This window comes from Panthera uncia (assembly GCF_023721935.1).
Source record: "Panthera uncia isolate 11264 chromosome B3 unlocalized genomic scaffold, Puncia_PCG_1.0 HiC_scaffold_1, whole genome shotgun sequence".
Taxonomy (NCBI): domain Eukaryota; kingdom Metazoa; phylum Chordata; class Mammalia; order Carnivora; family Felidae; genus Panthera; species Panthera uncia.
The window spans coordinates 115,829,094-115,845,689 of NW_026057582.1; the positions used below are offsets into that span (position 1 = coordinate 115,829,094).

General features: G+C 38.6%; 1 protein-coding gene across 8 annotated transcripts in view; it reads left to right on the forward strand.

Annotated features, from left to right (window-relative positions):
* TUBGCP5 (tubulin gamma complex associated protein 5) overlaps nucleotides 1–16,596 on the forward strand; it is a 65,684-nt gene that overhangs the window by 12,428 nt on the left and 36,660 nt on the right. For all 8 annotated transcript variants that reach the window (XM_049613920.1, XM_049613921.1, XM_049613923.1 and 5 more), the window contains 3 exons: nucleotides 3,284–3,380; nucleotides 3,774–3,853; nucleotides 4,488–4,623. In XM_049613920.1, the coding sequence (XP_049469877.1) occupies nucleotides 3,284–3,380; nucleotides 3,774–3,853; nucleotides 4,488–4,623 (313 nt within the window). The remainder of the gene's footprint in view (nucleotides 1–3,283; nucleotides 3,381–3,773; nucleotides 3,854–4,487; nucleotides 4,624–16,596) is intronic.

Here is a 16,596-nt window from a genome sequence, read left to right on the forward strand (position 1 = left end):
CTGAGATCATTTTCATGGATTAATTCCTCTCAGCATTTGTATGCCCATAGTCCATTGAGAGCACTGAAATGGTTGTCTGGCAATTTTGTCTAGCTTTTAGTTACTTTTAGAGGAGAGGATTTGAAGACCATGTGCCTCCAATCATGCCAGAAGTGAATCTCTAACTTCACTATCTATTATAAATAGAGATATATAGTATTCATGGGAGTTACTCAGTAAATGGCAGTTTACTATCCTCCAGGCTCTTAATGATATTTGGCAAAAGAGAATTTGGAGTTAGTTATTGTTGGAAAAATAAGCAAAGACTTTGACCTACTTTTAAAACCCCGCTGGAACTATAAATTCTTAATTCTTCGTAGCTTTGAGTTTCAAAGAATGTGAAAGTAGAGTATATGTTATTCCTAAATTTGAGATTCAGGACCACCTCTGATATAATGTACAACACATTGGATTGCTTCTTTCATCATATATGTAAATGTGTTCATTGACTTTCTGCAGAGTAGCAGGGACCAGGCAGGGCTTCAGAAAACAGAGACTAGGGGCATGTGGTTGATGTGTAAATAGAGTTCCAGCTCTTTATCTTCATCTCTTATGTAAAGAGATGGCATAAAAGAACAAATTAACTTATATTTTTAAACTTCAGTAAAATTGGGGCGCCTGGGTGGCTCAGTCGGTTAAACGTCTGACTTTGGCTCAGATCATGATCTCACGGTCCATGAATTCAAGCCCTGCATCGGACTCTGTGCTGACAGCTCAGAGCCTGGAGCCTGTTTCAGATTCTGTGTCTTCCTGTCTCTCTGGCCCTCCCCCGTTCATGCTGTGTCTCTCTCTGTCCCAAAAATAAGTAAACGTTAAAAAAAATTTTTTTTTAAGTAAAATAGTTCATATCTTCTAAATGTAAGTGCCAGAGTCCCCACTCTTAGCAGTCTTCTTTTTCTTTATTACAATTAGTAATTGTGGTCAAAACATGGTATACAGCTGGTTGATAGGCTACATTTTGGCCATTAGTGCTAATTGCTAATTTATTGTTCAGTGATAAACTCAATTAATTGAGTTCTCTCAGGGGAAGTTCCTTTATAGATGTTACTCAGAAAATGAACAAGGAGTAGGGAAATGGCATCATTCAGGTCCTCTTCCCATGACCAAGAGCTGCTTTTGTGCATCCTTACACCACAACAGGTCAATGCTCTGATCCTTAGCAAAGTAGGGAGATCCACAAGGGTTTGATGTGTACCATTTTACTGCATACACTTCTTTCCTCTGCCACTGGTAACTTTCACCTTATTCAAAATAAAAAAATGCACAAAATAAAAAAAAAAATCTGATGTTAACAATTATTACTAAGTAACAGATTTATATAGTGAGAGGTATTTCTTTTTCAAGTATTTATATTTTAGACCACTTTTCTCTGTGGAATAAAAATTCTTTTCCTCGGTAAAGGAATTCAGGCATTTCCAGGCAGGTGAAAAATTACCAGAAAAAGGGCAGCTCTTTGCAGTCTTATTAGTGATGTATTGCCTAAGCATTCCTAGGAAAGTTCAGCAAATGTTTACTGTGTCCCTGGCATCATACTAGGTGGTAGGAACACAGAATAAACAAGACATGATCATCACTGCCCAGATAGTTTAAGTTATTTAATTATAATAAACACTCTGAAGACACATATAAGGTACTACAAATGGTCCCTGACTTACAAAAAAGCAATTGGCATTCAGTGGAGATTCATATTTTGAGGGGTACCTGGGTGGCTCAGTCGGTTAAGCATCCAACTCTTGGTTTCAGCTCTGGTCATGATCTTGCAGTTTGTGAGTTCAGGCCCCACATCAGGCTCTACGCTGACAGTGTGGAACCTGCTTGGAATTCATTCTCTCTCTCTCTCTCTCTCTCTCTCTCTCTCTCCCTCTCTCCCCCCCCTCCCCCCCCCCCCCTCTCCCTCTCTCCCTCTCTCCCTCTCTCCCTCTCTCTGCCCTTCCCTGCCTCTCTCTTCCTCTCTCTCTCTCTCTCTCTCAAAATAAATAAATAAACTTTAAAAAATTAAAAGATTCAGATTTTGAACTTTTTCTTTTCCCAGGTTAGTGATGTGCAGTAGGATACTGGTGATGCTGGGCAATGGCATTGAGCCACAGATCCCAGTCAGATAGGTGCTCATGAGGGTAAACAACCAGTATACTTACATACACTTACTTGTTGGGTTGTATCCATACAACCATTCTGGTTTTTGCCTTCAGTTCAGTATTCAATAAATTACATGAGATATTCAGCACTTTATTATGTTAAGTAGGCTTCACATCCAGCATGGAGCCCACTGCAGGGGCCTGAACTCACGACTCCGAAATCAAGACCTGAGCCAAGATCAAGAGTCAGACACCCAACCGACTAAGCCACCCAGGCACCCCAGCACTTTATTATTAAGTAGGCTTTGTGTAAAATGATTAAGTGTTCTGAGCATGTTTAAGATAGGGTAGGCATGGCGTGTGTAACTGGCTCAGTCAGTAGAGCATGGGATCTTGATCTTGGGGTCCTGAGTTCAAGCTTCATGTTGGGTGTAGAGATTACTTAAAAAAAAGGGGGGGGGTATAGCCAATCTATGGTGTTCAGTAGGTTAGGTGAATGTATTAAATACATTTTCAACTTACAGTCTTTTCAACTTAAAATGGCTTTATTTGGATGTAACCCCATTAAGTTGTGGAAGATTTATGTAGAATATACAATAGGAAGAGCTCACCTGGTCTTTAGACATCAGAGACTTACCTTCCTTGAGTTTAACCCATCTTTTCTCTCCTTTCCAGCACAGTTTATGACTTTTAACATATTTGGGGGTATTTTTATTTTTTGGTAACTTTTTAAATACTTTTTTAAAAATAATTCGTTTTAAAAAAAACTTAAAATTTGAAGAAAGTAAAGGAGATCCAGTGTACCCCTTGCTCAGGTTCACTAATCAGTATCCTTTGATCTAGAATAGTTCCTCAGCCTTTCTTTATCTTGACCCTGACATTTTTGAAGAACCCAGGCCAGTTATTTAGTAGCATTTCCCTCAGTTTAGGTTTTTCTGACAATTCCTCATTAGCATTCAGGTAATGCATTTTTGACAGATTCTTTATATGTACACATTTGAACTATAAAAAAGATAAAGAGATTAGGATTTATTTAGATATAATTCATGTTTTCTCCAACTAGGAACAATATTGGGGACACAACTGACATGGGGTTAACTTTTCTTAAACTAGTTTTGAAAGCTCTTTACAACCTCAGTGATTTATATTCCTCATTTTTTGTTTTAAAGACAGATGTGCATTATTCAATACTGTCACTTCTTCTGTGTCTGTCTGATTCTCCTTCAAACAGCAATTATGTGGAAACACCAAGAGATAAAGAAGTGGGTATGTTACCAAATGCTTTAATATATAACAAAAGTAAAATTGGTTTTATTGTCAGACATTGAGATTTTATAAAAAGTTGTAAAAATCTATGAAACTAAAATATTCTCCTGCTTTGGATACAATTGCAATTGCAAATCCTCATTTAAAATATAAATTTTGACTTTGTCAGTTAAACTACTTTCAATTAGATAAAGAGAAAAATCACTTTTGAAGATGAAGTTAAAATTTAAAATGTATTAGAATATCAATTTATTGAGTATTTTGATATTTTTGAACTTTTGTTTTCTGAGTGTATTTTATTTGAGTTTTGTTAGACTTTTCTCCTATAGCTTTGGGAGTTTTTCCCCCACATATTTTTTATAAAACTAATGAGTTTCTTCTGTTACATTATAGAAAAGAAAGATGATTTTGACTGGGGAAAATACTTGATGGAAGGTGAAGAAATTGCCCTTGGTCCGAATGTAGACACACCAGTAAGTAGCAATAGTTTAGCTATTGTAAATACAAATACATGCCAAGTGATATATTATTTTTATGGTTCCTTCCACCCTAGAGCAACTTAACTAAAACAGGAATACTCTTCATTAAATTAGAGTAGTTTATTATCAAAGATTTATTAAGATTTTGCACTGAATTAATAGTACTAGAAAGTTGAATGGAATGAATGTAAGTATCCCTTAAGGAGCTGTGACTCTAGGGGCGCCTGGGTGGCTCAGTTGGTTGAGCGTCCGACTTCGGCTCAAGTCATTATCTCACAGTTCTTGGGTTTGAGCCCCGCATCAGGCTCTGTGCTGACTGCTTGCTCAGAGCCTGGAGCGTGCTTCAGATTCTGTGTCTCCTTCTCTCTCTGCCCCTCCCCCCGCTGACACTTTGTCTCACTCTGTTTCTCAAAAATAAATAAATGTAATAAAAAAAAGAAGCTGTGACTCTTGGGGGGCTTTGCCACCAAAAATAATTCCATGCTATAATAGTAACTTTCAAGACATTTAGAAAAAAGTGTCATTTGGTTTAGTTTTGCTTTTCTTCTGAAATTTTCTTAATCTTATCATCTAGATAGCTCTAGTCACTACACACTCTAAGGGTAGGTATATTTCCCTTTTTAATCAGAACTGGTCTGAAGAAAGTGAAGACGAAGATGATCAACAGCCCTTAAGTAGAGAAGACTCTGGGATTCAAGTGGACAGGACACCATTAGAAGAACAAGATCAAAACAGAAAATTGGGGCCTCGTGTCAGCTGGAAAGGTACCATGTGTTCTCAGATGCTGGCATCATTTTCTCATACAAGAATTCTCTGGAAGGACAGGCAATCTTTGGGGATCAGTTCTGTGTGATTTAAGATATTGGTAAGCTCTGGCATCCTCATAAATGTTTTTAAACCATTAGTAGATCTTTCTTCTATAGTGTCTAAGAAGTGGCACTACAAAATTAATGTTGAAAAGGGATTTAGAGTGAAATTCTGTTCCTTTTTTATAGTTCTGAGAACTTTGATAGTCCTAAATGTTAGTTTGTTTTTTTATTAGAGAAGGGTTGACTTTGCTAGTTAGTAACTAAATAAAAGGAGAAAAGATCTATACAATTTAATTTTAAATTGGAATGTCTGCTTTTTGAGTTTTAGTGAGGAACTATGAATTGGTAGAATCTAGAAAGAAGTGGAAGCAACCTCAGAGTTGTATTACTTCTCTAGTTGTATTACCTCTCATTACTTCTCATTTTGTAGGTAAGGAAACAAAGTCCTGGTTACATTGTTTTTTTTGTGGTCATGTAACTGTGAAACTAACCCCTTCACTAACCATGAAGCTTGGGATATGTAACCAGACTCTGTTCACTGTACTTGAACCTTGCCACATGGACAAAGAAGTTAAAGCTGATTTGGCATCCTAATGATTTTCTGGCTTATTTTTTCTTTTTAACTTGTGTATTAGACCTTTATCAGAGCACATCATCATCCCTAGTCCATGGAGGAACTTTTAGTTTGGCTTATATCATCTCTTCTGCTATTTCTTTTTTTTTCAACGTTTTTTATTTTTATTTTTGGGACAGAGAGAGACAGAGCATGAATGGGGGAGGGGCAGAGAGAGAGGGAGACACAGAATCGGAAACAGGCTCCAGGCTCCGAGCCATCAGCCCAGAGCCTGACGCGGGGCTCGAACTCACGGACCGCGAGATCGTGACCTGGCTGAAGTCGGACGCTTAACCGACTGCGCCACCCAGGCGCCCCAACTCTTCTGCTATTTCTGATTCTCACTTCCCTTTCCCTTTTTCTGCTAGCCCAGTTGTAGGCACTATTCTAATGTATTTGATACCTGTGTTATCACATATGTTGGGTTCCTGTAAAACATATTCTGTTGATTGGTATATTCTGTTTTGAAATTATGTACTGGTATTATCCCATGTGCAAAGCTTTGTTCTATTCCTCTTTTCATTTATCTTTATTTTAAATCTGTCCATGTCACTCTTGAACCTCTCTTCTGTCACTCCTAACTGCTACATAGGTTTCTGCAGTTTGCAATACCACATTTCTATTATCACTTCCCTGTGGACTGTCTTGAGCTGCCTTTGCCCCCCCCACCTAGTGCCATGTGCATTATGGACCTGGCCCCCACAATCTCCTCCCTGCTTGATAAGATCCACCTCTCTGGTTTGGGGTACTTTTGTTTCCATTTGCATTTGACTGTTTGGGATAAGTACTTGTGGCTCCTCAGCTCCTTCAGTTTTTTGTTTGTTTGTTTTATCCATGTTAGTTAACATACACTGTGGTAATAATTTCAGGAGTAGAATTTAGTGTTCCATCAATTACATACAATAGCCAGTGTGCATCTCAAGTGCCCTCCCTAATGTGCATCACCCATTTAGCCCATCCCCCCCACCTGCTGCCCCTCCAGCAACCCTCAGTGTGTCCTTTGTATTTTAAGAGTGTCTTATGGTTTGTCTCCCTCTGTTTTTATCTTATTTTTGCTTAGCTTAATACACTCTGGTTCCATCCATGTTGTTGCAAATGGCAGATTTAATTCTTTTTGATTGCTGAGTAATTGTGTGTGCGCATGTGTGTACACACACACGTGTGCACGCGCACACACACACGTGTGCACGCGCGCACACACACACACACACACACACACATACATCTTCTGTATCCATTCATCAGTCAATGGACATTTGGGTTCTTTCCCTAATTTGGCTGTTGTCAGTAGTACAGCTATAAACATTGGGGTACATGTGCCCCTTCAGATCAGCATTTTTGTATCCTTTGGATAAATTCCTTATAGTGCAAATTACTGCGTAGGTCTATTTTTAATTTTTTGAGAAAACTCCATACTGTTTTCCAGAGTGGCTGCACCAGTTTACATTCCCAACAGCAATGCAAAAAAAAAAAAAAAAAAAAAAAAAAAAATCCCCTTTCTGTGCATCCTTGCCAACATCTGTTGTTTCCTGAATTATTAATTTTAGCCATTCTGACAGGTGTGAGGTGATATGTCATTGTGGTTTTGGTTTGTATTTCCCTGATGATGAGTGACATAGAGCATCTTTTCATGTGTCTGTTAGCTTTGTGGATGACTTTTTTGGAAAAGTGTCTATTCATGTTTTGCCCATTTCTTAAATAGATTATTTGTTTTTTTGGGTGTTGAGTTTGATAAAAGCTAGAACAATTCTAAAATTTGTATGGAACCAGAAAAGACCTTGAATAGCCAAAGTAATGTTGAAATAGAAAAACAAAACTGGAGGCATCACAATTCTGAACTACAAGCTGTATTACAAAGCTGTAATCATCAAGACAGTATGCTACTGGCACAAAAACAGGCACACTGACCAGTGGAACAGAATATAGAACCCAGAAATGGACCCACAAAGGTATGGCCAACTAATGTTTGACAAAGCAGGAAAGAATATCCAATAGCAAAAAAAGACAGTCTCTTCAGCAAATGGGGTTGGAAAGCCTGGACAGTGACATGCAGAAGAATGAACCTGGACCACTTTCTTGCACCATACACAAAAATGAACTCGAAATGTAAGGCAGGAAGCCATCAAATTCTGCTAGAGAAAACAGGCAACAGCCTCTTTGACTTCAGCCGCAGCAACTTCTTACTTGACATGTCTCTGGAGGCAAGGGAAACAAAAGCAAAAATGAACTATTGGGACCTTGTCAAGATAAAAACATCCTTGGGTCGCCTGGGTGACTCAGTTAAGAATCCGACTTCAGCTCAGATCATGATCTCACAGTTCATGGATGTGAGCCCCACGTCAGGCCCAAGTGCTAACCACATTATGAACAATTTACAGGTCTGAGTGCAACAAAATAGAAAAAAAGAATCAGATTCTGTTTGAAGTATCCCATGAAAACGTTAACTAGACAACAGCTGCAATGTTAAATCTAGGAATTAGTATCTAGACATACAAAAGACTCTGAAGGGTGCGGTTGGGAAGGAAAGACATGAAACCCGAAAGAAAACAAGAGGGATATCAGTGGCCACTTCACAGAAGAGGCAAGACTGAAGGAGCTTTTTATCTTTTTTTTTTTATGTTTATTTATTTTTGAGAGAGAGAAAGAGAGGTGCAGTGTGTGAGCAGAGGAAGAGCAGAGAGAGAGGGAGACACAGAATCCGAAACAGGCTCTAGGCTCTGAACTATCAGCACACAACCTGATGTGGGGCTCAAACCCACAAGCCATGAGGTCATACCCTGAGCTGAAGTCGGATGCTTATCAGACTATAAGCCACCCAGCCACCCCTTCCATAAGCATTTTAGAAGCAGTAGCAGTTCTTTTTAAAAATCCAGCTGGAGGGGCACCTGGGTGGCTCAGTCGGTTAAGCGTCCGACTTTGGCTCAGGTCATGATCTCACAGTTTGTGAGTTCGAGCCCTGTGTTGGGCTCTGTGCTGACAGCTCAGAGCTAGAGCCTGCTTTGGATTCTGTGTCTCCCTCTCTCTCTGCTCCTCCCCTGCACATGCTCTTTCTCTCTCTCTCTCTCTCTCTCTCTCTCTCTCTATCGCCTTCAAAAATAAATAAAAACCATTTAAAAAAATTACAAAAAAAAATCCGGCTGGAATTTTTATTGGGATTGCATTGAATTTATATATTTAGCTTGGAGAGATTTAATATCTTTACTTTGAAAATACCTACATTAATTCTAATTTTTTGTCCGACGATTTGGGAATTCTCTTTATAAAGATTATAAGTATTAATTTTTACATGTGTTAATCATTTTTGCTGTGAATGATGTCTTTTTTGTTTTATCACTGGTGTATGGGAACACTGTTGGTTTTTGTAAATTGTTCTTATATCCAGCATTTGCTGAACTTACATATTAATTGTAATAGTTTGTTGATTCCATTGGGTTTTTCTTTCTTTCTTTTTTCTTTTTTTTTTTTTTTTTTTTTTGAGACTGAAGTGTTTAGGAAAGATGAAGTTTTGGTTTTTTTAAATGTTCTTCAGAGAGAGAGAGAGAGAGAGAGAGCGTGAGTGGGAGAAGGGTAGAGAGAGGGAGACACAGAATCTGAAGCAGGCTCCAGGCTCCGAGCTGTCAGCACAGAGCCTAACTTGTGACTCACACTCACAGATGGGGAGATCATGACCTGAGCTGAAGTCAGAGGCTTAACCGACTGAGCCACTGAGGCGCCCCAGGAAAGCTGAAGTTTTAAACGTGTTCCCAGAATTTTAAAAAATTCTATTTTCCCCAGCTCCCAAATTGTAACTGAATATTGGACAGATTAATTGATGGTAATTTTATAGTATTTGGAATTGGGAATAATAAGGTTTTTCATCATGGGCACAAGTGAAAGGCACATGCTCTTTTTAGAACTGTGATGTTTCAAATGTGCATTTAACTAAATTCATTGAGCTCTTGCTATTCATCATATATTGTCAGACTAAAAATACAAAAAAAAACAGGAAACATTATTCCTTCATATGAAGAACTCACAGTATAGTGTGGGAAACTATATTGTTAACAGATAAACTGTGATTCAGTGTGATAACTGCTATAAATAAAGTGTAATGCTTTAGAGAACCTAAAAGATGGAACAACTTTGAGAGAGGCAGGAAAGGTTCATACAGTGAGAACAACTTAGAATTTATATTTGTGGTCTTGAAAATAGTTATTTCCAAAACTATTATGCAAAAGGAGCCATCTGGGGAAACTGTTTAAAAATACTGATTATAGGAGAGGAGCCAAGATGGCAGAACAGCATGGAAGCTTTTTGTGTATCTCGCGTCCATAAAATAACAGCCAGACCAACGCTAAACCATCCTACACACCTAGAAAACCAGTTGGAAGATTAACACAACAATCTGCACAACCTGAACCACAGAATTCAGCAGGTATGTAACACGAAGAGCTGAACTTGGGGAGCAAGAAGCCCTGAAAGGTAGGGAACCCCTTTTGCGGGTGGAGAGAGGACGGAGACTGGGGAGAGGGGGAGCATACAGGAAAATCACCCCTCCCCAAAAGCAGCTGGAGAGAAAGTAGAAAATTGGAAATGGCCGCAGGGACTAAACTAAAAAGGGAGAAAGGAGAAAGGAGAGGGTTTAAATTCCATTAGGACTGTAAACAAGGGGAGCGCAAAGGCTGCAACTCCACAGCTTGATACCTGACAGTGCTCTGGTGGGAAAGGTGAATCCCCAGGAACAGAGTGGGGTCCGGGAGGTTCTTGGGCCACACGGGGAAAGCGGTTCCACTGCTGGAAGGACATTTGGTAGAGACTGTTGAAGCCACCTGGTCCCAGCAGACCCCGGAAGGCAGCCATATTCACTGGTGCTGGGACAAGGTTGTTGAGGGTGAAGCCTAGTGTCAGATGTGTGTTGTGATTTTCCATGGTCCCTGAAACACTGAGGCCACACTGTCTCGCGATTTTTGGGGGGGGGGCAGGCTGGCAGCTGGCTGCAGTCTCGGGTCACCGTCAATAGCAGGATCCAGTGGGCCATAGCTCATTCGGCCATCGCTTGGTGAGACCCTCCCACAGAGGGGCGGAGCGGGTCAAAGCCACAGTCCTTCGGAAGTAAGGGACCCAGGGAAAACAACCACATCTGAGACAAAACTTGGGAGAGAGGTACTCCCTGGGGCCTGGTCACAGAGAGTGGAAAAGTGGGGAGTGGATGAGAGCTGAAGACGGATAACTCGTGCGCGACGCTAATCTGGGAGAACAGACTGGGTGACACCATTTTTCACCACTCCCGCGCATGCGCACTGATGAGCACTACAACAATCCACCCCAGTAGGCTAGCAGCACCATCTAGTGGAGAGCGGATCTGTTACACTGAGCCCCACCCAACTGGGCCAGTTTCGCTCTTCAGGAACACAAACCTCACTGCCGGCTTAATCTATGGACTATAAAGAGCTACTTTGACCTACCTCTAGAGGAAAACAAAGCAATTTCAGTTCTACTTCAATCTGTTAGCAGGTTCATCTACTCAATTTTTTTCTCTCTCTCTTTTTCCTTTTTCTCTTTTACAATTCTTTTCTTTTTCTTGAATACAGAAAGAGAAAAAACTCATTTTTATTTTCAATTTTTATTAAAAATATCTGTTTAATTTTTATTACTGTATTTTTTACTTTTGTTTAAATTTTCTCAAATTATACTTTATTTCCATCATTTTATTTTAGTCTACTTCAGTGTACACACCTTTTCAAATTTTCAAACAATTTCCTTTTTTTAATTTCTTTTTCTTTTTTCTTTTAAAAATATTTTTATTTAATTATTACTATATTTTTTGCTTTTATGTAAATTTTTTCAAAATCATTTGATTTCAGTATACTATATTCACTTTTTCAAATTTTCAAACGATTTCTTTTTTTTGCCTTTTCCTTTTTTCTTTTTATCTTTTTTCTCTTTTTCATTTTTTTTTCTTAAATACAGAAAATGAAAAAATTCGTATTTATTTTTAATTTTTATTAAAAATATTTTTCTATACTTTTTTCTACTATATTCTCTACTTTTGTGTATTTTAGTCTACTTTAGTATATTCATTTTTTCAAATTCCCAAACGATTTCCTTTTTTTTCTTTCCTCCCCCCCTTTTTTATTTGTTTTGTTTTTTTTTTGTTTGTTTCTCTAATCTGTCAAACCACTTTCTACACCCAGACCAAAACACACCTAGAATCTAGCATCATCTATTAGATTTTTGTGTGGGTGTGTTTTTAATTTTTAATTTTAATATTTTTTTAACTTTAATTTTTTTAATTTCAATTTTTCTACCTCATTAAGTCCTTTTATCCCTTCAAAATGACCAAGTGAAGGGATTCATCCCAAAAGAAAGAGCACAAAGAAACAACAGCCAGAGATTTAACACAGACACAAAGCAAGATGTCTGAACCAGAATTTAGAACCATGATAATAAGAATACTAGATGCAGTCGAAAATAAATTAGAATCCCTTTCTGCAGAGATATAAGAAGTAAAAAATAGCCAGAATGAAATTAAAAATGTTGTAACTGAGCTGCAATCACAGATGGATGCAGCAGCGGCAAGGATGGACGAAGTGGAACAGAGAATCAGCGATATAGAGGATAAACTTATAGAGAATAACGAAGCAGAGAAAAAGAGGGAGATTAAGGCAAAAGAGCACGATTTAGGAATTAGAGAAATCAGTGACATATTAAAAAGGAACATCAGAATCATAGGGGTCCCAGAGGAGGGAGGGAGAGAAAAAGGGGTAGAAGGGTTATGTGAGCAAATCATAGCAGAAAACTTTCCTAACCTGGGGAAAGACACAGACATCAAAATTCAGGAAGCATAGAGGACTCCCATTAGATTCAACAAAAACCAACCATCAACAAGGCATATCATAGTCAAATTCACAAAATACTCAGGCAAGGAGAGAATCATGAAAGCAGCAAGGTAAAAAAAAGTCCCTAACCTACAAGGGAAGACAGATCACGTTTGCAGCAGACCTATCCACAGAAACCTGACAGGCCAGAAACGAGTGGTGGGATATATTCAGTGTGCTGAATCAGAAAAGTGTGCAGCCAAGAATTATTCCTGTATTATCCCATTTTATCTTCATAACAATCTAATAGGTACTTTTCCCATGACTCCAAAGAAGGAAAATGAGTCAAGGCAGGCCAAGCAATGTGCCCACCTGGGCTCATGTAATGATATTGGAGCAGACATCAACAACTCAAAGCAGCAGACTTGCCAGGACCCAGCTTGATCTCACCTGCTCAAGTCTGTCTTTCCTACCACTGGGTAACTGCGTGGTCCCAGACACTGAGCTGACCTCTCTATAAGGTGATGCTAGTGAAACAAATCAAAAGCCAGGACACAGTCACACAGTGAGAGGGACAAAGGGAACACTGGCCCATCTGAGGAGTGGGAAGGCAAGTGCTCCTGGAGTGCTGAGTAAGCATATTGCCTTAAAAGAATCATAAGCGAGTGATTCAGTAAGTGTGTGTGAGGGTCAGGTCCTAGGATCTAACATTTTGGGGAAGGTATTTGGGGCAGCTTCTTTCTCATTTTCAACTTGATGTATGCAGTCAGATGCTTGGATTCAAAGTCTGGCTCTGCTACTTACCAGACACATAACCTTGGACACATACTTCATTTCTCTTTGTCAATTTTCTCATCCATAAAGTGGGCCTAATAACTGCACCTACATTTGAGGGCTACAAGGATACATAGTATGTAAAGTACCCAGAACTAGAGTTAGCCACACTGGTGTTACTGTAATTAAACTTTTATTGAAACACAGCCACACTCTCATTATATATTGTCTATGCCGCTTTGATGTTACAACAGTGGAATGAGATAGTTGTGATAAATATTCACTCTCTGGACCTTTATAGGAAAAATAACCCTGGCTTAGAACATTGCTGGAGCATAGGTACTCAAGGTATTATTTAAACCCAAACTCACTTCCAGAATGATAAGCCTGAGTATGTGCACAAAGATAGAAACAAAAGTATTGACTATGGTGGTGACAAATGTGAAACAACAATGTCAATTAATAAGAAGCTGATTATATAAATTATGTCCATGTTATGGAACACTATACAGATATTAAAAAGGAATGAAGGAAAATTTGTGTATATACACTGTGTATGCCAACATATAAATATCTCCAAGATCTTTAAATGAGCCAAAATCATCAAATGGATAGGTACAGTGGTATATGCAATATAATCTCATTATGTTACCAAAAGAACACACACAAAAAAACAAAAACTATGTGTATGTACAGAAAAGGCTATATAGTACCACAGAAGTACTGAGGAAATTTCACTTTTAATATATATAGTTCTGGGGGCGCCTGGGTCGCTTAGTTAAGTGTCTGACTCTTGGTTTGGGCTTAGGTCATGAACTCATGGTTCATGGGATCAAGCCCCGCATTGGGCTCTGCACTGATAGCACAAAGCCTGCTTGGGATTCTCTCTCTCCCTCTCTCTCTGCCCCTTCCCTGATTGCACACTCTCTCTCTCAAAATAAATAAGTAAAGTTAAAGTATATGTATTATATATGTTATGTATAATATATATAATTATATATATACACACACACACAGAGTTCTTTAATTTTTTAATAACTGGAAGTTTGATCATTCTTTTCATGACTTAAAAATATTACTCAAGATTACACCGTGCATATTTTCAGACCACAACGTTATGAAACTCAAAATCAACCACAAGAAAAAATTTGGAAAGGTAACAAATACTTCGAGACTAAAGAACACCCTACTGAAGAATGAATGGGCCAACCAAGAAGTTAAAGAGGAAATTAAAAAGTTCATGGAAGCCAATGAAAATGATAACACCACAACCCAAAACCTCTGGGACGCAGCAAAGGCGGTCATAAGAGGAAAGTATATAGCAATCCAGGCTTTCCTAAAGAAGGAAGAAAGATCTCAGATATATGACCTAACCTTATGCCTTAAAGAGCTGGTAAAAGAACAGCAAATAAAACCCAAGATCAGCAGAAGACAGTAAATAATAAAGATTAGAGCAGAAATTAATGCTATTGAAACCAAAAAAAACCAGTAGAACAGATCAATGAAACCAGAAGCTGGTTCTTTGAAAGAATTAGCAAAATTGATAAACCACTAGCCAGTTTGATCAAGTTAGAAAAAGGAAAGGACCCAAATAAGTAAAATCAAGAATGAAAGAGGAGAAATCACAACCAACACAACAGAAATAAAAACAATAAGAGAATATTATGAGCAATTATATGCCAACAAAATGGGCATTCTGGAAGAAATGGACAAATTCATAGAAACATCTACACTACCAAAACTGAAACAGGAAGAAATAGAAAATTTGAAAAGACCCATAACCAGTAAGGAAATCGAATTAGTAATAAAAAATCTGCCAAAAAAACAAGACTCCAGGGCCAGGTGGCTTTCCAGGGGAATTCTACCAAACATTTAAGGAAGAGTTAACACCTATTCTCTTGAAACTGCTCCAAAAAATAGAAATGGAAGGAAAACTTCCAAACTCTTGTCTCTGAAGCCAGCATTACCCTGATTCCAAAACCAGACAGAGACCCCACTAAAAAGGAGAACTATAGGCAAATTTCCCTGATGAACATGGATGCAAAAATCCTCCACAAGATATTAGCCAACCGGATCCAACAATACATTAAAAATATTATTCACCACGACCAAGTGGGATTTATACCTGGGATGCAGGGCTGGTTCAATATCCACAAAACAATTAACGTGATTCATCACATCAATAAAAGACGTAATTCATCACATCAATAAAAGAAAGGATAAGAACCATATGATCTTCTCAACAGATGCAGAGAAAGCATTTGACAAAATACAGCATCGTTTCTTGATAAAAACCCTCAAGAAAGTAGGGATAGAAGGATCATACCTCAAGATCATAAAAGCCATATGAGCGACCCAATGGTAATATCATCCTCAATGGGGAAAAACTGAGAGCTTTCCCCCTAAGGTCAGGAACAAGACAGGGATGTCCACTCTCCCCACTGTTATTTAACACAGTACTGGAAGGCTTAGCCTCTGCAATCAGACAACACAAAGAAATAAAAGGCATCCAAATAGGCTAGGAGGAGGTCAAACTTTCACTCTTCGCAGATGACATGATACTCTATATGGAAAACCCAAAAGATTCCACCCAAACACTGCTAGAACTGATTCATGAATTCAGCAAAGCTGCAGGATATAAAATCAATGCACAGAAATCGGTTGCATTCCTATACACCAACAATGAAGCAACAGAAAGAGAAATCAAGGGATCGATCCCATTTACAGTTGCACCAAAAACCATACAATACCTAGGAATAAATCTTACCAAAGAGGTGAAAAATCTATACAATGAGAACTATAGAGAGCTTATGAAAGAAATTGAAGAAGACACAAAAAAAAATGGAAAAAGATTCCATGCTCCTGGATAGAAAGAACAAATATTGTTAAAATGTCAATACTACCCAAAGCAATCTACATATTCAATGCAATCCCTATCAAAGTAACACCAGCATTCTTCACAGAGCTAGAACAAATAATCCTAAAATTTGTATGGAACCAGAAAAGACCCTGAATAGCCAAAGCTATCTTGAAAAAGAAAACCAAAGCAGGAGGCATCACAATCCCAGACTTAAAGCTATACTACAAAGCTGTAATCATCAAGACAGTATGTTACTGGCACAAGAACAGACACTCAGATCAGTGGAATAGAATAGAGAACCCAGAAATTGACCCACAAACATATGGACAACTAATCTTTGACAAAGCAAGAAAGAATATCCAATGGAATAAAGACAGTCTCTTCAGCAAGTGGTGCTGGGAAAACTGTACAAGGACATGCAGAAGAATGAACCTGGACCACTTTCTTACACCTTACACAAAAGTAAACTCAAAGTGGATGAAAGACCTCAATGTAAGATAGGAAGCCATCAAAATCCTCAAGGAGAAAGCAGGCAAAAACCTCTTTGATCTTGACCACAGCAGCGTTTTACTCAACACGTTCTGGAGGCAAGGAAACAAAAGCAAAAATGAACTATTGGGACCTCATCAAAATAACAAGCTTCTGCACAGCTAAGGAAACAATCAGCAAAACTAAAAGGCAACTGAGATTTTCCTGGTGGGGAGGGGGAAGATGGTGGCGTAGGAGGACGCTGGGCTCACCGCATCCTGCTGATCACTTATTTTCCAACTACACCTACCTAAATAACCCAGAAAACCGCCAGAAGACTAGCAGAACGAAGTCTCCGGAGCCAAGTGCAGATGAGAGGCCCACGCAAGAGGGTAGGAAGGGGGGCAAGGCAGTGT